The 23378-nt window shown below is 40.9% G+C and overlaps 1 protein-coding gene and 1 non-coding gene across 2 annotated transcripts in view; both read right to left on the bottom strand.

Moving 5' to 3' along the window:
* Positions 1-6127: 6127 nt before the first annotated feature.
* On the bottom strand, positions 6128-6265 carry LOC119942965. Its single transcript, XR_005455456.1, has one exon. It is a non-coding gene; the product is annotated as a small nucleolar RNA SNORA7 (small nucleolar RNA).
* A 5907-nt stretch (positions 6266-12172) lies between these two features.
* Positions 12173-23378, bottom strand: part of ERCC4 (ERCC excision repair 4, endonuclease catalytic subunit) — a 28512-nt gene continuing 17306 nt past the window's right edge. Inside the window, exons 6-11 of the mRNA XM_038763288.1 lie at positions 22752-22880; positions 20985-21095; positions 19366-19939; positions 17722-17814; positions 15066-15178; positions 12173-13859 (exon numbers count right to left, since the gene is read on the bottom strand). Of these exons, the coding sequence (XP_038619216.1) occupies positions 13126-13859; positions 15066-15178; positions 17722-17814; positions 19366-19939; positions 20985-21095; positions 22752-22880 (1754 nt within the window). The 3' untranslated portion in view covers positions 12173-13125. The remainder of the gene's footprint in view (positions 13860-15065; positions 15179-17721; positions 17815-19365; positions 19940-20984; positions 21096-22751; positions 22881-23378) is intronic.

Below are 23378 nucleotides of genomic sequence, written 5' to 3'. Positions count from 1 at the left end.
CAGAGAAGTGAAGTCCCCCTCTCCACCCCCCCATCTTACCTCCTTCCCTTCCCCACAGCACCTGTATATATGTTTGTACATATTTATTACTCTATTTATTTATTTATTTATTTTACTTGTACATATCTATTCTACTTATTTATTTTGTTAGTATGTTTGGTTTTGTTCTCTGTCTCCCCCTTTTAGACTGTGAGCCCACTGTTGGGTAGGGACCGTCTCTATGTGTTGCCATCTTGTACTTCCCAAGCGCTTAGTACAGTGCTCTGCACCCAGTAAGCGCTCAATAAATACGATTGATTGATTGATTGATTGAAGTGACTTGGACAAGGTCACACAACAGACAAATGGAAGAGCTGGGATTAGAACCCACGACAGGCCTGTGCGCTATCCATTACACCCCATGCTGCCTCTCCATATATATTATGAGGACATGTAGTATAGTATATGTATCATATCCTCATCAAAATTAAATGATAGAGACTGAGTGCATCAGCAAGATGACTGAGAGAGAGGGAAAACTGGGGGAAAGGGAACAGAAGAGTCAATAATATATCAGGCCAACAAGAGCCTGGCTCTCTTACCTTTCTGTAACACTTCTGCTAGACGTCACTGAAGCTCCCTGGGGACATCCGTCTCTCCTGTGGCTCTTTGTGGGAAATAGCAGTAGCATCATCAATACGATTGATGATGATGATGATGGACCTTGGTACGTCAGAAACTCCGGATGCGTGCAAGGGGGTGCCTGCAAAACAACAGTCTCGCTTACTAGAAAAGCAAACTAGAAGTATTACACTGTAAATGACTTCACGGTTCATGAAGATGTTCTGGAAAACCGGATATTTACATTTCCCAATATTTATACAATCCCAATCCCAAGCACGGGCTTGGAAGTCAGAGGTTATGGGTTCTAATCCCGACTCCGCCGCTTGTCAGCTGTGTGACTTTAGGCAAGTCACTTAATCAATCAATCGTATTTATTGAGCGCTTACTGTGTGCAGAGCACTGTACTAAGCGCTTGGGAAGTACAAGTTGGCAACATACAGAGACGGTCCCTACCTAACAGTGGGCTCACAGTCTAAAAGTGGGAGACGGAGAACAAAACCAAACATACTAACAAAATAAAATAAATAGAATAGATATGCACAAGTAAAATAAATAAATAAATAAATAGAGTAATAAATATGTACAAACATATATACATATACAAAGGTGCTGTGGGGAAGGGAAGGAGGTAAGATGGGAAGGAGGTAACTTCTCTGTGCCTCAGTTACCTCATCTGTAAACTGGGGATTAAGACTGTGAGCCCCATGTGGGACAACCTGATCACCTTGTATCTCCCCAGCACTTAGAACAATGCCTTGTACATAGTAAGTGTGTAACAAATACCGTTATTATTATTATCATTATTACTGATGTCTGTCTCCCCCTCTAGACTTTATGGGCATGGAATGTTTCAGTCATTTCTGTTGTACTGCACTCTCCCAAGGTCATAATGCAGTGTTCTGCATATAATGCTCAATTGATGATGAGCAATCCAAAAAATACTATAAGAACTCAGTAGTTTCAGCAAATAAGATCAAGATTAATTTTGTTCCCAGAGTTGCAATTTGATACTTCCGCACCTGGAGCAGGTTTTAACAACTCTGACGCAACTTTCTGTAAATGGTGCAGAGTATCTGGATCTTTTCTGGCCGTTCACCTTGTCATCCTTAATCCCTAAAAGATTATATATCCAACTCTGACCTGATATCTAGAAGACGATGCCACAGATGGGGAGATTCGATCCGTGTGTCAGTGAGGCAGGTAAATGTTCTTAGAGGACTCGTGCGCTGGTCCACTACCAGATATGCCCTGGAATGACAAAAACAGAGAAAATGAAAAATTCTATGAGGATGTAGATAGGCTCGCCATAGCAACTCCAAAGTTTGACCAACTGATTATCATGAGAGATTTATTGCGTGGATCCTCAGTATGGGCAGTGAATTTGTCTGTTTATTGTTATATTGTACTCTCCCGAATGTCCAGTACAGTGCTTTGCACACAGTAAGGGCTCAATAAATACAAAGGAATGAACGAACCAAAAAACTCCTTGCTATTGGCTTCAAAGCTCCCCATCACCTCGCCCCCTCCTACCTCACCTCCCTTCTCACCTTCTCCAGCCCAGCCCACACTCTCCGCTCCTCTTATGCCGTTAACCTCCTCCCTGTACCTCATTCTCACCTGTCCCACCGTCGACCCCTGGCCCACATCCTCCCTCTCCCCCTCGTCCCCCTCTCCAACCCCCTCATCTTACCTCCTTCCCTTCCCCACAGCACCTATATATATGTATATATGTTTGTACATATTTATTACTCTATTTATTTATTTATTTTGCTTGTACATATCTATTCTATTTATTTTATTTTGTTAGTATGTTTGGTTTTGTTCTCTGTCTCCCCCTTTTAGAGTGTGAGCCCACTGTTGGGTAGGGACTGTCTCTATATGTTGCCAACTTGTACTTCCCAAGCGCTTAGTTCAGTGCTCTGCACACAGTAAGCGCTCAATAAATACGATTGATTGATTGATTGATTGATCCTACCTCTGGCCTGGAATCCCCTCCCTCCTCAAATCCGCCAACTAGCACACTTCTTCCCTTCAAAGCCCTACTGAAAGCTCACCTCCTCCAGGAGGCCTTCCCAGACTGAGCCCCCCTTTTCCTCTGCTCCCTCTCTCCCCTCCCCATCTCCCCCACTCACTCCCCTCTGCTCTACCCCCCTCCCCGCCCCACAGCACTTGTGTGTGTGTAAATATATTTCTATTTATTTTATTAATGATGTATATATATATAATTCTATTTATTTGTATTGATGCTACTGATGCCTGTTTACTTATTTTGATGTCTGTCTCCCCCCTTCTAGACCGTGAGCCTGTTGTGGGCAGGGATTGTCTCTATATGTTGCCGAATTGTACTTTCCAAGCGCTTAGTACAGGGCTTTGTACACAGTAAGCGCTCAATAAATACGATTGAATGAATGAATGGTCTTCATAGGATTGGAAAGCTAAAGAGCAATGGTCTACTTTGGCTCAGTGGGGTTGCCAATCGTCATGGAAATCACCAGCACTAGTTTCCACTTCCCAAATAAAAGAATGATATTACGGATGCACCCAAGGTCTAAACAATGGCATCTCATAAGTCATATTATTGACGATCTGTGGGAACCGAAGCCTCGTGAGGGCCCTAATTTTAAGCTCTTTTTCCCACTTCTCTCTCCCTTCTGCATCATCTATGCACTTCGACCTGTGACGTTTGGGTATTTGATATTCGCCCCACCCTGAACCCCAAAGCACTTAGGTACATATCTATACATTATCTATTATAAATTATTTAAATTAATGTCTGTCTCCCCCTGTAGACTGTAAGATCACTATGGGCAGGGACCATGTCTACCAACTCTGTTCTCTTGTACTATCCCAAGTGCTTAGTGCAATGCTCTATACCCAATAAGTGCTCAATAAATACCATTGTTGATGATGGTGATAATGTTGGACTGAACATAGACTCATATGCTCTAAAACCAAGCTGTTAATACAACAGATATCTAGAAGAAGCATGGCTTAGTGGATAGAGCAGAGAAGGCTGGTTTCTAATTCCACCTCCGCCGCATGTCGGTTGTGTGACCTTGAGCCAGTCATTAACTTGCCCCCATCTTGTCCCCCATCTTACCTCCTTCCCTTCCCCACAGCACCTGTATATATGTATATATGTTTGTACATACTTATTACTCTATTTATTTATTTATTTTGCTTGTACATATCTATTCTATTTATTTTATTTTGTTAGTATGTTTGGTTTTGTTCTCTGTCTCCCCCTTTTAGACTCTGAGCCACTGTTGGGTAGGGACTGTCTCTATATGTTGCCAACTTGTACTTCCCAAGCGCTTAGTACAGTGCTCTGCACACAGTAAGCGCTCAATAAATATGATTGATTGATTGATTGATTAACTTCTCTGTGCCAAAGTTTCCTCTTTGGTAAAATGATAATCTGTAAGCGTGTGAGCCCCATGCGGAACAAGGACTGTGTCCAACCTGATTAACTTCTATCTACTCCAGTGCTTAGAATAGTAATAACGATGGTATTTGTTGAGCACTTACTATGTGCCAAGCACTGTTCTAAACGTTGGGGTCCATACAAGGTAATCAGGTTGTCCCACGCGGGGCTCACAGGCTTAATCCCCATTTTACAGGTGAGGTAACTGAGGCCCAGAGAAGTTAAGTGACTTGCCCAAAGTCCCACAGCTGATAAGTGGCGGAGCCGGGATTACTTGGCACATAGTAAGTGCTTAACAAGTACTATTATTATTATTGCTAATAATAATAATACTACTAAACTCAGATTCCCCGATAGCACTCCAACTTTAAATGATTGGTGCAGACTGGGCCTGAATTCCCCTGAGGCATCCAAAGCTCATAGAAAGCTGTTCTGGTGCATTGACTTTGGACACTGGGGCACTCAGAAAACAGGTGAAAACAGACAACAGGTAAGTTCGGCTGCTAAATAATTCACTTTAAGGAGCCATCTTATTTCCTCCTTAATAAAAATAATGTTTTTAACGGTGTTTGCGAAGCGCTTACTATGTTCTGTCCTTAGCACTGGTGCAGATACATGGTTATCAGATTGGACACAGTCCCTGTCCCATCATGGGGCTAGGAGGGAGTAAGGTTGAGTCCCCATTTTACAGATGAGGCGACTGAGGCCCGGAGAAGTTAGGTGGCTTGCTCAAGGTCGCAGAGCAGGCAAATGGCAGAGCTAGAATCAGACTAGCAAGCGGCAAAGGCTGCAGAGGATGCCTAGATTACTGCCAGCTGGAAATGCTACGGAATAGTACCAGTATTACACCAGTCATTGACAGTACCAGTTGTTTCAGCCCCTAAATCCATCTTGCACATAAAATCCTTAAAGTGTACTTTTAAAATTTTAATGGTATTTGTTAAAGTGCTATGTGCCCGCCACCGGACTAAGCGCTGTGGTAGATACAAGCTAATCAGGTGGGACAGAGTCCATGTCCACAAAGGGCGCACAGCATTAATCCCCATTTGAACAGATGAGGTAACTGAGTCGCAGAGAAGGGAAATGACTTGTCCAAGGTCACACGGCCGACAAGTGGCGGAGTCGGGATGAGAACCCGGGCCCTTCTGACACCCAGCATGGTAATAGTGGACAGAGCCAGGCCTCGGAGTCAGAAGGTCATGGGTTCTAACCCCAGCTCTACCCCCTTGTCTGTGTGCCCTTGGGTGAGTCACTTCACTTCTCCGGGCCTCCGTTCCCTCATCTGTAAAATGGGGATTAAGACTGTGAGCCCCAGGTGGGACAGTGACCGTGTCCAACCCGATTTGCTTGTATCCACCCCAGCGCTTAGTACAGAGCCTGGCACATAGTAAGCACTTAACAAACGCCGTAACAATCATAAAATTAATCCATGTCCATGCTCTATCCGGTGGACCGCGCTGCTTCACTGCACTTTGCAATATTCTGCACCTGACTGCCTACTCACTCATGCTCCATCCCCAAGTAGGAATATTCAATCGTATTTATTTATAATATATTATAATATATATAATGCATTATATTACATATAATATAATAATAATATAATGATGGTGTTTAAGTGCTATGTGCCAAGCACTGTTCTAAGCGCTAAGTGACTGGCAAGGATTGAGTGACATTGCCCTGACGACCGCACTACAATCCACTCCGACCCACAGATTCTGGTCTGTGACTTGTCTGTCATCCCCACCAGAAGACATCACCATCAGCCGGCACAAAGATGAATTCTGCACATAGTAAGTGATCAGCGAAGCAGCTCGCGGACCAGAGGTAAGTGGTCCGCCTCTGAATTCAGAGGTTGTCGGTTCAATCCCGCGGGTCGGACGGTAAACGCAACGTGAACCATCTTGTCCGAGTTGCTTCCCTCCCATAACATCTCCACGGACACATCTCTCCCGGGACGCCCCACCTCCATCCGCAATCGTTCGGGTGGCGTAGCCGTAAAGATTTCTTAGTAAAAATACAGTTGTGGTTTACCAGTGCCTTTTTCCACGCAGTAAACTTGAGTCTCCGGCCTCGACAGCCCAGCAAAGGCGAGTTTTGACTTGTAGCAGATTGCCTTCCACTCGCTAGCCACCATCCAAGCTAGGATTGGAACGGGTACTCTTCTGCTTGACTCTCCCTTCCGTAGTTGAGACTGGTAGAGTATTAGAAACTCTCCAGGTGCAATCACGAGAGGGGCTTAGGGCAATAGGAAGGAGCCAAATGCAGGCTGGTAGAGAAAAGAGCTTACTTTCTTTTTTAATCCACTTCAAGCACTGCTTGTTACCTTTTCTGAGGTCAAAATGTTGCCCAAATTTACCATTTGAAAAACCAGTGAAACACGTAGGCAGGGAATTAGACCATTCAGAAAAGCCTTTTCATGGTTATTCTGAAAGTATTTTAATTCAAACTGAAAACAGCGATCATTTTTCCTAATGATCGTTACCTTTCCTAAGGTCGAAAAGTTGCCCGAATTTACGATTTGAAAAAATAATGAAATACGTAGGCAGGGAATTATTCAGAAAAGCATTTTCACGGTTATTCTTAAAGTATTTTCATTCAAATTGAAAACAGCGATCATTTTTCTTAAAAATAAAAACAAGAAACCTATGCTAGCATTCTGCATACAGTTCCAAGAAGGGAACAAATCTAAACTATTTTCATTCACAAGGACAAACTTTTTTAAAAAATGCCCGATGAAGCAATCACCCAAACCCCAATCTAATTCATAAATGAAAGGCGAAAACAACTTATCTCCTAATATCCTTTTTTTCCTCTACTATATCCCTGATATTTCCCTTTAGACTGTAAATTCCTCTGGGGCACAGATCACATCACATCTTTGAGACTGTGAGCCCACTGTTGGGTAGGGACTGTCTCTATATGTTGCCAACTTGTACTTCCCATGCGCTTAGTACAGTGCTCTGCACACAGTAACTGCTCAATAATTCCTACTGATTGATTGATCTTAACCTATATGATTTACAAGCACCTCACACAGTGCACCATACTGATGTAGTTTTGGAGTAGCATAGCACTGTGAATGGACTTCTTCAGTGTAGAATATTCTATACGCATCATTACTTGTACAGTGTGACTGCAATATTTCTGCTTTTTTTACATGGAGGAAAAAAATAATTATGAGATACTTGGTAAATATTACACATTTGATTACAAAATATGCAGCCAATGACTTTGATGTTTACAAGTAATTTTTTCCCAGTCATTTCAATCAAAATAAGAGGGATGTGGTTTAGTGGAAGGAGCATGGGCCCGGGAATCACAGGACCTGGGTTCTAATCCCAACTCGGTTACTTGTCTGCTAGGTGACTTTGGGCAAATCGCTTAAATTCTCTAAGTCTCAGTTGCCTAATCTGTAAAAAGGGGATTAAGACTGTGAGCCCCATGTGGGACATGGTCTGTGTCCAACTTGATTATAATAATAATTATGGTATTTGTTAAGTGCTTACTATGTGCCAAGCACTTTTCAAAGCACTAATTGATGATGGTATTTGTTAAGCGCTTACTATGTGCCAAGCACCATTCTAAGTGCTGGGGTAGGTACAAGGTAATCAGGTTGTCCCACGTGGGGCTCCCCATTTTACAGATCAGGTAACTGAGGCCCAGAGAAGTGAAGTGACTTGCCCAAAGTCACCCAGCTGACAAGGGGCAGAGCCGGGATTAGAACCCACGACCTCTGACTCCCAAGCCTGGGTTCTTTCCACTGAGCCACATTAGTTTGTAATCTACCCCGGAGTTTAGTACGGTGCCTTGCACATAGTAAGCAAGCACATAAATACCGTAAAAAATGCCCAAATCATTTTAACCTCAAATCAAGAAGAAATGATTATTCATCCAGTCTCTTTATATTGTAAAGTTTCTCAGTGGGGAGTTTTTCCTATTGAAAAGTTATAAGAAGGTCTTTATATTGTAATGTTTCTTAGTGGGGAGTTTTTCCTATTGAAAAGTTATGAGGAGGCCAAGATTTTTCTAAAGGAGTTTTCTGAGCCAAAACAAAATTGAATTCTATCTGAAAAACAACCCCAAGTCCTGAGCCAAACTCATCAGAAGCTCTCCTTACCTACATTTAGGATCGTCTCTATGTGTTGCCAAACCGTACTTTCCAAGCGCTTAGTACAGTGCTCTGCAGACAGTAAGGACTCAATAAATACGACTGAATGAATGAATGAATGAGGATAGATTTTTGTGTAGATTGCCATATATCCAGTGACTCTTTTTTTCCACTATTAGTTCCCTGGGGCTTAACTTTCAATCTCACATTGGACTGTTGAATCGGAGAATTAATCTCTTAAATTAGCAGGGTAAATCCTGCAGATATACCAGAACCGTGTTATGCTCTTACAACCCCCTCGGGTTGAAACGATTCCCAGGTAGATCTTTTTCTAAGGCTCGTTTTGCACAATGAAGAGTCATTCTTGCATAAGTTTCAGAGAAATTTACAGAAGACTAATTATGTGGATAAAAGAAGAATTGTTTTATAACATGCATGCTATCAGAAATCCTGAACTTTGCAAGAGGCTCAAAGAAAATTAAAAAATGCACGGACTAGGGCCATGACATTCCTAATCTTATTGCATCTCCTCCCACGAGACTGTTAACTCTTTGAAGACTGGAACCTTAACTTCCAATTCAAATGTGTTCTCTCTAGGGCACAAAGTGTTCTGCATCCAGTAAGAGTTCAACAAATGCTGATTGATAAACAAGAGTTTGTACTTAGAAAAAATAAACCACACGAAAGTCCCCACTTCTCAAGGGAGTTAAAACACATTCAGAAGATACTTAGTTTTGAATATAAAAATGTGTAAAATAAACATTAAACCAGTTTGACCACATTTTAAAATGTGATAAACCATAGTACATTTTTGAATTTCTAATTGGTAAACATTAATACAAAATGATAACAGCATTTAATGACAGTTTAATCCATTTGGCAGTGTGAAGCATTATTCTGTAAGTATCTCTTTTAATTCAGTACGGGCTGACAAATCTTTCAGTGTAACAAGGTACAGCAAAATGTGAACTCTATTTATTTTACTTGTACATTTCTATCCTATTTATTTTATTTTGTTGGTATGTTTGGTTCTGTTATCTGTCTCCCTTATAGACTGTGAGCCCACTGTTGGGTAGGGACTGTCTCTATGTGTTGCCAATTTGTACTTCCCAAGCGCTTAGTACAGTACTCTGCACATAGTAAGCGCTCAATAAATACGATTGATTGATTGATTGAACATTCTTCCTCATATCTACTGCGCATTACAGGCAGACCTAGACTTACAAGGTTTCGAGTTACAATGATTATTATAATAATAATAATAATGTTATTTGTTAATCACTTCCTATGTGCCAAGCACTGTTCTAAGCGCTGGAATAGATACAAGGTAATCAGGTTGTCCCACGTGAGGCTCACAGTCTCAATCCCCATTTTACAGGTAAGGTAACTGGGGCACAGAGAAGTTAAGCGGCTTGCCCGAGATCACACAGCAGACAAGGGGCAGAACTGGGATTAGAACCCACATCCTCTGACTCCCAAGCCTGTGTTCTTTCCACTTCAGCGCTTAAGTTTCTGAAATGACAGCTGGTTTCAGCTTTACAACAAAGTGGTTTTAAATTAGTCTCCTTTATAGCACTAGCTCCATTTACATACTACAGCACTTTATTGGAGATGGGATGAGGGGGAAGGATAAAGTGGGCAAAGTGTGCAGAGGGCAGGAAATTAGCTCATCGCTGGGGAGGATCAACAGGTCCATTTTACTTCTGATGAAGGAAAAACTGGCTACCCTCTCTGACAATATAAACATATTAATGGAACTCTTTTATTCATCTGTAATACAGTTCTGGCTAATCTAGGGAAAAACAGGATATCCCACCGTAATTCAGGAACCAAACCCCCAGTTATAACCCTGCTATGAGAAAACTGGTTCAAATTTACATTTCGATTTAAGACAGTTTCAGTAACCGTGTCAAAGGTTGGCGGACTACTACACTACTCAAGAGAAAGAAGTAGCTTGACAGAGCACGGGCTTGGAAGTCCGAGGGACCTGAGTTCCAATCCCGGCTCCGCCATTTGTCTACCGTGTGACTTTGAGCGAGTCATTTAGCTTCTCTGTGCCTGTTCCCTCATCTGCAAAATATGAATTCAATACCTGTTCTTCCTTCTACTTAGATTGTGAGTCCCATCATCATCATCAATCGTATTTATTGAGCACTTACTGTGTGCAGAGCACTGTACTAAGCACTTGGGAAGTACAAATTGGCAACATACAGAGACAGTCCCTACCCAACAGTGGGCTCACAGTCTAAAAGGGGGGGGGAGTCCCATGTGGGACCTGATTATCTTGTACCTTACCCCAGCACTTAGTACAGTGCTTGACACATTGTAAGAGCTTATTACCAGAATTATTGAAAGCGTTAATAATTTAACAGGATTAAAGCCAGACAGGAGGTCTTCCCTGGTGGATTTCTAATCTCCCCATTTTATATCCTCCAATATATATATTATTTATATTCATACAAATTTATTCATATAAATCATTTATATAAATTTAATTATATATTTAATTATATTTAATTACATTATATATTATTATGACATATAATATAATTATCATTAATTAAATAACATTAAATTTAAATATTAATAAAATTAATATAACACCAATATACTAATATAATTATCTTATAATTAATATTAATCAATAATACACCTATAGCATATAATAGTAATATTAAATATTATAATATTAAACAATTATTAAATAATATTATAATAAATAATATATTATTTATTATTATTATTAATTATATTATGTTTAATTATATAAATTTATATAAATTAGGACAATTTATATCTTCCAAGTGTTTGAGCACTTCTTTGCCACCTAAGCACTTGAGGACTTGCGACTTTTAATTACGCATCTTTCTACTCCATTATTTCTTCTTATCTGCAATTTATTTTAGAGTCAGTTTCTCCCATTATATTGTAAGCTACTTGAGGATAGGCATGTCCATTCTACTTTACTCTCTCGCGTGCTTAATACAGCACTTTGTAAATGTTTGAAAAAATATTTTTACATTTTTGACTCAAATTCTTTCTTGATCTGAAATGTTAATCATTTTTTCTACACTTAAATCTTCATAACGAAGAACAATTCTACTGTATTCTCCCAAAAACTTGGTTCTGTGCTCGGCCCACAGTCGGTGTTGAATAAACACCACTGATCACTAAAAAAAGGATGGAATTAGAAAAATACATGTTCATATAAGTAAAAGTTCAACAGCTTGTAGAAAAAATAGATATAAAGTTAGTTGTCTAATCTCAACACATTTTGAATTACGAAACTATTTCAAGATCACAAAATGAACTAGATATCAATTTTCTATACAACCATTCCCATGTCAGAGACTTCATATAATCTACTTAATTTTTAGCATAAGAAAATATTTTTATCGCTGGAGCAAAATCAGCTCTTACGTACATTAGATTCGATGTGTCAAATCTTTAATATGATTTTAAATGATTTCTTATTTTCCCCTTTCCTACTACCCCTAGTAATCTTGCTAGGTTATGTTGCCCCAAATGTGTTCCTGATAATAATAATAATAATGGCATTTATTAAGCGCTTACTATGTGCAAAGCACTGTTCTAAGCGCTGGGGAGGTTACAAGGTGATCAGGTTGTCCCTCAGGGACTTGCAGTCTTAATCCCCATTTTACAGGTGAGGTAACTGAGGCACAGAAAAGTGAAGTGACTTGTCCAAAGTCACACAGCTGACAATTGCCAGAGTCGGGACTTGAACCCATGACCTCTGACTCCAAAGCCCGGGCTCTTTCCACTGAGCCACGCTGCTTCTCTGATGACCTGAGATTAACTCCATTGGTATATTAGGCTATAACCACCAATATGTCAAAAACACACCAAATTTTCTGGGAGGGAGGGCAAACAGCCCAGGACTTTCTCCTTAAGGTGATAACTATTTTTACGTCTTAAAAATGAAACTGAAATTAGATACCATTTTCTCGATCATTCATTCAATCGCATTTATTGAGCACTTACTATAGGCAGAGCACTGTCCTAAGTGCTTGGGAGGGTACAATACAACAATACACAGAACATTCTCTGCCCACAACAAGCTTACAGTCTAGAGGACGGGGAGACTGACGTGAATGCAAATAAAGTGTTTCAGTTGAGCATTTTATGCATGAAAAAAATAAAATGTACTGGCCTAGCTGGCAAAGTCCCTGGGGTTACTCCTGCTCGCATCTATTACATAGGAGGAAGAGCATAGATGACATGCCAGAGCAGCTAGTTGCAGGAATAGCAGGAAGGCCTGATGTACAAGAAAAAGGAGTAATAGGTGGAGCCCCAGGGTGCCTTGAACTATGGCACTGGTAAGGCACCACAATAGCGGAATAAAGGATACATGATAAAGGAAATGGCCTTCCTACTCCCATTTGCCTGTCATGAAGCTATAGATGAGCGAAAACCTTGTGTAACAGCTTTAAACCCACACTTGGCAAAATGATTCGGGAGTCTGAGCTCCTTCCCTGACCGATGATTTGTGTTCAGACCACTCATTCTGTGTTAATAAAAACAATGATTTTTATAGACTCCCAAGTTAAAAGTCACGGCACATGTCTTCTGTTGATCCAGAAAGTGAATACATTTTATTGTGCGTTGAAGAAAAAGCCAGGAGCTAGAGCCAGGTTTCCATTGGTTTAAAAATGCTTTTCATCCAGAAACAGTTAAAGGTCTTTAACTGGACCCTTTTGGCATACTTCATTTAAAATTGAGCTCGTGGAACTTGATATGGTTTGTGGGGTAGACGGAAATTTTTCAATTGAGGCGCTGATATGAAGTTCAAAGAGAAATTTGACTTTCAGTTCCAACAGCGAAGGCAGATTATCGTTAATAACAGTGGACAAAAATAAGGGGCCAATGGAGTGACAGACCCCAGTCTGGTAAACCAAGACCCACGTAATATATTACCCATGTAATATCATATATATTAATGATAAAAATTCAGAGCATCCCCTCAGGTTCATTTTTTGCCTTTTCCCTGAGACATAGCTTTTTCATAGGACATGTGAATGAAGTCATACAGCTGCTTAGCGTTAGCAGCGTTCCCGAGAATGTCCGAGAGCCTGTCCTGTGACAGGGTTGCCAGCTCTGCGATGCTCTTCACCTGGTTCATCAGGGAACGACAGTTTTTAGCGTTCACTCCTGGCATTTTTAATAGGAAGTCCTGGGGTCCGGGATTGTACTTATCGGACTCGGGCAGGGTTTCGGAATCCGCCGTGATGGCCATCGCTGTGGTGGCGTCAGGTTGAGGCTTGTTCTCTTTCAGCTCTTCAAATAACTCGGCTGTTGCGTGCGGGGACGGGCACCAGAGTAAGCGCAGTCTTGGGAAATGAAGAGTGAGAAGGGTGAGTTTGGAGCTAATATCGTTACTCGAGATCTCTTGGTGCAGGGAGCCCCGGGAAGTGAGGGAGAAAGGTTTACTTGGGTCGAACTCAATCAGAAGGACTGGCCGCTTATAATAGCGAGACATAGAGACGCACTGAGTGTAAAGGCGGCCGTTATTTAAGGACCCGATCAAATCGCTGATACTTTTCCGCTCCACACAGATATCTGGGGTCAGAATGTAGTCTCCAACTTCTAAGGTGACTGGCTCAATGTCAATGCCACGGCGGTGAATCAGAGATGGAAGCTCGCTACGAAATTCACGCATATCCACGATTATGCTTTGCTGCCCTCTGATCTGTTCTTGGCCACCTAAAAGAGTCATCAACAAGCATTTCGAGTAATGTCCGGGCAGAAAATTCATGACGTTTCAGATTGAAATTAATACTTCCAGTTCCAAGTTCTGTACAATTTTATCTTCTGAATGGATAGCGTGCTAAGCGGCTTGGGCGGGGGCTCGTTCATTCATTCAATTGTATTTCTTGAGCGCTTACTGTGTGCGGAGCACTGCACTAAGCGCTTGGAAAGTACAATTCGGCAACCAATACAGACAATCCCGACCCAACAACGGGTTCACAGTCTAGAAGGTTGAACAGGACACCCGCCAAAACCTGTTTATGCGCCATTTGTTCAGAAGATAAATTCATTCAGATCAACTAAGGACAAATTTGGCTCTACTATGCATCGAATAAGTAGAGAAGCAGCGTCGCTTAATGGATAGGAAGGACCTGGGTTCTAATCCCAGCTCTGTCCCTTGTCTGCTGTGTGACTTTGGGCAAGTCACTTCCTTCTCTGGCCTCAATTCTCTCATCTGGAAAATGGGGATTAAGTCTGTGAGCCTTATGTGAGACGTGGACCATGTCCAACGTGATTATCTTATATCTACCCCAGTGCTTAGTAAGGTCCCTGGCACATAGTAAGCGCTTAACAAATACTACAATTATTACTATTATAGTTATCCCCATATAAAAGGCTTCAGAAAGAAAGCTGGGCTAGATAACTCATTGGAGTAACCATTATTACCTAGCCTAAGGCATAGTGGATAGAGCACGAGCCTGGGAATCAGAAGGTCATGGGTTCTAATTCCAGCTCTGCCATTTGTCTGCTGTGTGACCTTGGGCAAATCACTTCCTTCTCTATACCTCAGTTACCTCATCTATAAAATGAGGATTAAGACTGTGAGCCCTATGCGGTATAGGGACTGTGTCCAACCCAGTTTGCTTGTATCCACTCCAGCGCTTAGTACAGTGCCTGGCACATAGTGAGCACTTAATAAGTACCACCACTATTATTATTATTATTAGAGATGACCTGCCCCAATCCCTTGGACGCAACAATTCTAGCAAGAAGAGAATAAGAATTCTTCTCAGCCATGGATTTTCCTCACGTATATCTGCTAGAAGCTACCAGTAGAAGAGAAGGAAAAATTCCTGGTGAATTTAAAGTATTCTTTAAAGTATTTTTCAAATTACCCAGTTGTCTGAAAAAGTCTTAAGCACTGCTCCAGAAACGGCCTACCTGCTTTTCGAGTGTCAGTGCAAGCACTGGCAGGAGTTGCATCTCTTATGAGATCCAAGTTGGTATCATCTCTGCCTTCCCTTTCCTCAGGTATAACCATACTTGCCTTCTCTCTGAGAGAAAAAAAAAAAAAAATTTCAAAGTTTTAGTGCTAATTTTACCACCACATTTAGGTCTGTATTCTGCAATATTTTCATTTGGTAAATTCCAATTTTTAGTTTGCTATACAGTTAGTTTGCTTTAACTCTCCCCACCTTCGAACTTTTTAAAAAACATATCTCCATGAGGCCTTCCTTGGATAAACACCCATTTCCTTTACTCTCACTCCCTTCTGCATCACCATGGCCCTAGGATTTGCACCCTCTATTCACCCCTCCCTCAGCCTCATCACACTCATGTACACATCCGTATCTCAATCTATTCTTTTATATTAATGCCTAGATCCCCCCTCTAGACTGTATGCTCACTGTGGGCAGGGAATGAGTCTTCCTACTGTTATACTGTACCCCAACGTGCCTAGTGCAGGCTCTGCCCACAGTCAGCACTCGATAAATAAGACTGATTCTTGGTGTCTCAGTTTCCCCACTGGTAAAATCCATATAACATCTTCTCCATTCCCACGCACACCTTATTGCCTGAAACAAGTTGTAAAGCATCTAAACTCAGAATGAGTTCCAAAAGTATGATGTATTAATAATACCTCCACAGGCAGCAGTCCCTTGCAAATGCTCAGTTCTGCCCAAAATATCTGTGTGTCCCTTTGAAGACTCTGGTCTTTGTCCTGCTATTCTCAGACGGTGAAAATAATTCTCCACACTCGGCTGCTTTGTGTTCATACAATTTGCATATGTCTGGGCAGAACTATTGTCTTTCTCCGGGATACAAACAATTCATGGTACAACTTACAATTTTTAATGCTTTCCCCAAATTTCTTGCTATTGTTACAACCTGCTTAGCTTTCCGAAGCTCATTTATCCTGGGACTTCCAGAATCTACCAAACTCTCGTTTTCAAAAGGTTAACAGCATTATTTATAAAACAAAGTCGAACTAGACCCACTAATAATAATAATGATGGCATTTATTAAGTGCTTGCTATGTGCAAAGCACGTTCTAAGTGCTGGGGGGATACACAGTAATCAGGTTGTCCCACGTGGGGCCCACAGTCTTCCCCCCCATTTTACAGATGAGGTAACTGAGGCCCAGAGAAGTTAAGTGACTTGCTCAAAGTCACACAGCTGACAAGGGGCGGAGCCGGGATTTGAACCCACGACCACTGACTCCAAAGTCCGTGCTCTTTCCACTGAGCCATGCTGCTTCTCTAATAATAATGTTAAATGTTCAATAATGTTAAAGCACTTGGTTAACCCAAATCCCCAAGGACCCCTCCCCCCTGAGATAGCGAGGGGAGTCCGGGTTTCAGGTGCGCAGTGCTCTTACTGCCGAACAGACCCACCGGCAGACTACAGCGTGGCTCAGTGGAAAGAGCCCGGGCTTTGGAGTCAGAGGTCATGGGTTCAAATCCCAGCCTCTGCCAACTGTCAGCCGTGTGACTTTGCGCAAGTCACTTCACTTCTCTGGGCCTCAGTTACCTCATCTGTAAAATCGAGATGAAGGTTGTGAGCCCCCCACGGGACAACCTGATTGCCTTGCAACCTCCACAGCAGCTTAGAACAGTGCTTTGCACATAGTAAGCGCTTAAGAAATGCCATCATTATTATTATTAATACATTCAGTATCTAAGAATTATTTCGCCACTGCAGTCCCAAGGAGTATGTGCTACATAAGACCAGAGTTTCAGACCCCTTTCTCCCTTCACGTGTCCTTCTCGGCCCCGTCTGAAATTCGGAGGCTCCTTAATCGTCACCCCAATTCCTATTTTTCCTTCCCTCCTCCAGACACTCCCTTTTAGGTTTCGTATGTTGGGTGATGATCTGGGTCCAGTCAAGGTCACCTACTGAGAGGGTGATTTTTGTTCCACTTTCTCTTCTGCTTTTCCGCTAGCTCTCACAACTATTCACTCATTCATCCAATCATATTTACTGAGCGCTTCCTGCGGGCAGTGCACTGTACTAAGAGATCGGGGAAGTACAAAACAACAATGAACAGCGACATTCCCTGCCCACAAGAAGCTTACAGTCTAGAGGTGGGGAGACAGACATCAATGCAAATAAAGTTACAGACATGTAATAATAATAATGATGCACATAAGTGCTGTGGAGCTGAGAGGGGATTTAACTATCCCTCAATACATATGTGCTAGCTCTATATTTCTTTTTATCCTATCTCTATCCTGCCTCACATTTTCTTACAGTCTCCCATCCTAGCTTAGCTCCCGCATTTTGTTTTGCCATCAGAAACCTATCATTCCCTCTCCTCCACAGTTTATTTCCCATCCTATTCTAGCGGGTTCTCTTTCAATCAATCAATCTTATTTATTGAGGGCGTACTGTGTGCAGAGCACTGTACTAAGCGCTTGGGAAGTACAAGTTGGCAACATATATTGGCATATATAATATATATACATATATAACGGCAACATTACTTTCCCAAGTAAGGGTGTCTGAGCATTCATCCTTTTGTTCCTAAATACATGTAAAGCAAAAGAACTACATAAATCAAGCAACGAGGATCTCAGTCTGGCCTTCTGGATATTACCGAATGAGTTTCTCAAAAGCTTCCTTTTCTTTTCTCAGAGCAGTGAGGTAGCATTGTTCTTCAGCGGAACCTCCATAGATAAGAAAATAAACCCTGGAAGTCAAGAGAAGACTTTTAAACATAAATCTCAAACCCCAAAAGAAAAGGAACAGCATTTGACATTAGTAACTCAAAGGGCTCAAATGATAAATATTTGATTAGGAAGAAAAAGCTACGGTAATCGAACTCCTAGTAAAATTTAGCTGCTTCAACTCCACCTGTTAAATGCTTTTCCCTATTTATCAAAAAGAGGAATAAAATTGAGATAAACATTAGAATACAACTGGAGAAGATGGAATCGTTCCCTTTAAAGACATAATTTATAAGACAAAAGAGTCCTTTTTAAAAAAAGAGCAAGACCCAACAAAATGACTTTAAAGAAATTATGTTCCCTTTTCATTTTTTCTTTGCATCTCTGCCAAAGGAATGTTTTAAAAACACTGTTAATTTAGTTACAGAAGAAGTCTATAAAAGATCATATATTCATGGGGAATAAATGCCAACTGTAATCTAAATGATCTTTATCTTTACAAGTGAATTCTCAGATCATTTACGGTAACAATGCTTTAAACTGTGTAGTGTTATCATGCACTTTATATAAACACAAGAACACATGGATTTTATCAAATATCAATTGTTTTATGTTCTATTTTCTCTTGGAAATAGGCCTGCTTCTTTTCTACTTGGTGGTTGCAATTGTTAGGGCATTTACATAGCCATTTTTCCTACCTTTTCTATCCTCCACTGGCATATTTGTTTCCTATCCAGTCCTCACCATTTTTTTTCTGTTTTGTTTTTTTTTAAACTTTCTCTAGATGATTCCATGAATGTCTCCTTCAAACCCTTATTCAAAAACACTCTGCTTTCAGGGCTGAAGAGTTTCTTTGGAGAGCAGAAACCCTTTCCTGAATCTTTACAGATTAAAAAAAAAATAACAAAAAAGACTAGTTCAGGATTATTACTATGTGCCAAGCACTGGGGTAGATCACCTTGTATCCCCCCCCGGCGCTTAGAACAGTGCTTTGCACATAGTAAGCGCTTAACAAATACGATCATTATTATTATTATTATTATTATATAAGGTAATCAGGTTGTCCCCCATGGGGCTCACAGTCTTAGTCCCCATTTTACAGATGAGGCAACTGAGGCACAGAGAAGCTAAGTGGCTTGCCCAAGGTCACACAACAGACAAGTGGCGGAGTCGGGATTAGAACCCATGTCCCGACTCCCAAGCCCGTGATCTTTCCACTACGCCAGGCTGCTTTCTTTCGGTTGTGCTCATTCAGAATGGGATGTTTTCACTTCCTTCTGATTACAGCTAGACCACAGCACTCTGTACAAGGCAGATTCACGATAAATTCTGCTAATTATACGAAGTTGCAATATTTTCATTTAGAACTTAAGTCGGCCTAATCGATCCTCCTTCAGAACCGTTGATAAAAACCTGCCGTAGGAACTTCTCTGGGCCTAATAATAGCTCCAGAGTTTTTTTTAACAAACGAAATGCGACAAATACAGATTTTTCTAAGTCGACTTCCAAAGAGTAATTAAATTTGAAGTCACTTTTTATCCTATTTTGAATTATTAAGGAGTGAATCAACTTGCCTCAGAGGTTTCCCAGGCCTACTTGCCTTGTAAATTTCAAGCTGACGGACAAACGTTAGCTCTGCGTCATACAATATGACGTATCTTGGCTCCACCTCATGCAGCACCCTTGTGAGAGCGTAAGGGTCACTGCACCCCAGAAGTGGATGAATGATGGTTAAGGGTTCTTTGACGATGCCATACGCGGCATTAGAGGACAAGTTCAGATCGAAATCTTCCGGTTTTGTTTCCTCAAGGCAGCTTTCTTCACTGCTTACTTCCTCACGGTCCTCCACTTCAACAACCTCTTCTTCCTCAGATTTTTCTAGCATTTGCGTTAAGGTCAAATCTTCTGTTTTCTTCGGTTTTGCAGATAGTTTTGCTTTGGCTTTTGGGGCTTTAGATCCTTTGCCAGTTTTGGCATTTTTCTTGGAGTCAACCTCTTTTCTGAGCTTCAGCCACACTTCTCCAGCTTTGTCATCTTTCCCAAAGGTTTTCTTAAATAGCCTCATTAGAAAGGCTTCCGCTCCAACCGCAATATATTCTCTAAGCTGGGCACATGTTCGGTCGTCACTTGCACAAATAAGTATTTGCCCTGCAGCAAACAAACAATATCATGCTCATTACTAGTTACATCTCTCCTTCAAACACAAGAAAGCTCTTATCATGCCTTGTGGGCGCAGATCATTTGCAAATTGCATTTTAATCATCTTAGGGACTTGCCAAATGCTTTCATCCTTCTGGTTTTAGTAATGGAATTACTTTTGGGAAGAGCTGTGAGAGATCTTCTGAAAAAAATTCTAGTCACCAAGAGGAGGTTCGTAAAAAACTCTTTTAAAAAAAAAATGTTAAATTATATAAGAAAGAACCCTTAAGCCTACAGGTATCAATCAAATCAATCGAGGAGAACAGCATGGTCTTGTGGATAGAATACAGGCCTGGGAGCCAGAAAGATCTGGGTTCTAATATTGGCTCCGCTGTGTGACCCTGGGCATGTCACTTCACTTCTCTTTATCTCAGTTACCCATCTGTAAAATGGAGATTAAGAATGTGGGAAAGGAACTGTGTCAATCCAATTTGCCTATATCCACTTCAGCATTTTGTACCGTGCCCTCAGTGCCTTAGTACAGTGACACATAGTAAGCGTTTAACAAACACCTCAATTCTTCTTCTTATTTATTGAGTTATTACTAGTTCAGGGCACTGTACTAAGGTGTCCAATCTTTTCACACATTTATGCAGACTTTCTTGGGAAAGGATCTTGGTAAATTAACAGGTGAAAGAGAAAGACCATAATTTCTCTCATCCTTTCCCATATGGTACCTTCAGATTAATTCCAGGAGTCAGATAAATTAGAAAAAACAAAGACCAAATGCCTGCCCACAATGTTGGTAGCTTTTATAACTTTTGGAAAACTTTTATATTTACTCACAGGGAGTTCTACTGTCCTGCAGCCTTGACCAAGAAGGCTCTTTCTCTTGACAAAGTCAAGAACGTGGAAAGTAGACCACTACTTGGCTATCAAGGTACTACATCACATACACTCCAAGGGTCTGTTCGGTCATTATTACGTTTTAAAAATTAACATTTGAGTCTCATTTAGCTGTTTTTCAAGCACATGTAACCTGGCACAATCTGACCTGGGCCGCCGAGAGCCTCACTGTTCTTGTTCTCTATTTCGATTTCTTTCAGCACTTCGGTTAGGGCTTTCCATTTAGGGTTGCCTTCTAGGACCAGCTCTCTTTTCATTTCTGTAACAGTGTCAAAGAATAAAAGTTGAATTCCAAAAAACAGCATTCATTTTCCAAGAACTTTTCCAAAAGGATTTTACTAATAACAACGATGGTATTTGTTAAGCGCTTACTCTGTGCCAAGCACTGCTCTAAGCACTGATACAAGGGAATCAGGTTGTCCCGTGTGTGGCTCAGAGTCTTTATCCTCATTTTACAGATGAGGCAACTGAGGCCCTGAGAAGTTAAGTGACTTGCCCAAGGTCACACAGCTGGCAAGTAGCAGAGCCGGGATTAGAGCCCGTGCCCTTTCCACTAAGCCATGCTGCTTCCCAGTACTTTAAATAGTTTATAGCACAAACACTGTGCTTACTCAAACTTCTGCAAAACACTAGAGTTTCTGAGATGGAATTTACACAATATTTTAGTACTAGAAAATGGACATTTTAAGCAAATATCAATAGAGCCTTATCTAAATGAACCTACTTTTTAAATCCTGTGGTTATAACAAGTATACACTTCCACTATCTTTTAAAAATATCACCTAAAATATTTTTTTCTTCTTCACATATTCCAGCACTGGACAAAAAAAGGCAACGCACTTCTTGATTTTTACTCATGAGACTGTCTGGTATCTTTCGGGGTCTGTCTCACTCAAATGTGCAATTTTTCTCACTGAAATACTAGTCGGTATATCACAAGACCTTAGACTTGAGGAAGAGCAGTGGGCGAGCCTGCAGAGTGCTAATCATGCTTAAGAATCTTGCAATATTTTTATCTGGTGTACACCTGGCTCCAAATTGCGTACAAAAAAGGTAGCAACAATTTTCTGATAACAGTTTTTCTGAGACACTACATGGGAATTTAAATGATTATTAAAATCAAATGGTGTTTAAACGAAACACCATTATGTTGCCAACTTGTACTTCCCAAGCGCTTAGTTCAGTGCTCTGCACACAGTAAGCGCTCAATAAATACGACTGAATGAATGAAAGCTCCTTTGAAAACAGGAATCTTTTTTTTTTTTATCAATTACAGATTTATTACAACTGAATCTTTTGAAAGCAAATAAACCACTATTTTTGTTTCATAACCACACAACTGCAAAGAAGAACATCAAACAGTTCCTTGTACTATTATACAATAGTGCCCTTCTGAATGCACTGAAAGCACACTGCCCGAATTATTTTTCACAATATTCTTCAAATGCTGCTTTTGGGGTAGATTTCAGTCCTATTCCAGGGATTAATCAAGGTTTAGATGGTAAATAATTGGGACAGCTGAATTCCAATTCAACGCCCACTCCTTGGCAATGCGAAGTTTTCGGATGTTAAATAGGCTTTCATTCATTCATTCAATCGTATCTATTGAGCGCTTACTGTGTGCAGAGCACTGTACTAAGCGCTTGGGAAGTACAAGTTGGCAACATATAGAGACGGTCCCTACCCAACAGCGGGCGGGGACCGTTTAAAGTTTTACAAGTAAATAAGCTGCTTCCGAAGAAAATAATTAAAAATATGTTTTTAATGAAAAATATTAACCACCACATTTTGGGGAAAAAACACCATGATTCATATTTTACTATTAGGAATTCTAATACACCAAATCCACACCTGCATTAATTGCATTATAGCTGTATGTTTTCTACATTAGTTGCACTAGAATTACACAAGATACCTTGGTCCTCCTTTTCCTCCATTTTTTCTGAGGTTTTGTGTTTCTTATTTGTTTTGGCCTCTGGATTACGATAAACTCTGGCTCTAGCATTTACAAACATTGAAGTACTAGAGTCAAGAAACAGCCACCCTAAAAGGGGAGGGGAAGGAAACCAAACATTAGATATTTACAAGACTGCAAAGTAGTTTTTCGTACTAAACTTCCATTACATTCTCCTTTAAGAAAAATGTATGGTTCTAAATGTTAATATTTGATAACATAAAAAGCAGAAGCAAAAGGGAAGTGTTAACCACCAAAACATCTTTATCCTGATGACTTTTGAGACTTTTCTACTTTCTTCACACTAACTCTCAGTACAGTGCTCTGCACACAGTAAGCGCTCAATAAATACGATTGATTGATCCACAACGCTTCAGCAACCACCTCTGTGGATGATCCCCAAATCTGGGAATTCCCAAATCCCGAATGATTCCCCAGAGATGACGGAGGGCAAGTGGGTTGAGAGGAGCTGGAAGAGCTGTCAAATGGCTCACCTATGGGGCATATCTGTAACTGATTCCAAGGCCCGTCTCTCCCTCTAGACTGTAAGCTCCTTGCGGGCAAGGAAGATGCCTACCAACTCTGTTA

This window comes from Tachyglossus aculeatus, chromosome 21, assembly GCF_015852505.1.
Source record: "Tachyglossus aculeatus isolate mTacAcu1 chromosome 21, mTacAcu1.pri, whole genome shotgun sequence".
NCBI classification, from domain to species: domain Eukaryota; kingdom Metazoa; phylum Chordata; class Mammalia; order Monotremata; family Tachyglossidae; genus Tachyglossus; species Tachyglossus aculeatus.
Note: the sequence above shows the minus strand (reverse complement) of the source record. Positions and strands in the feature narration are given on the sequence as shown.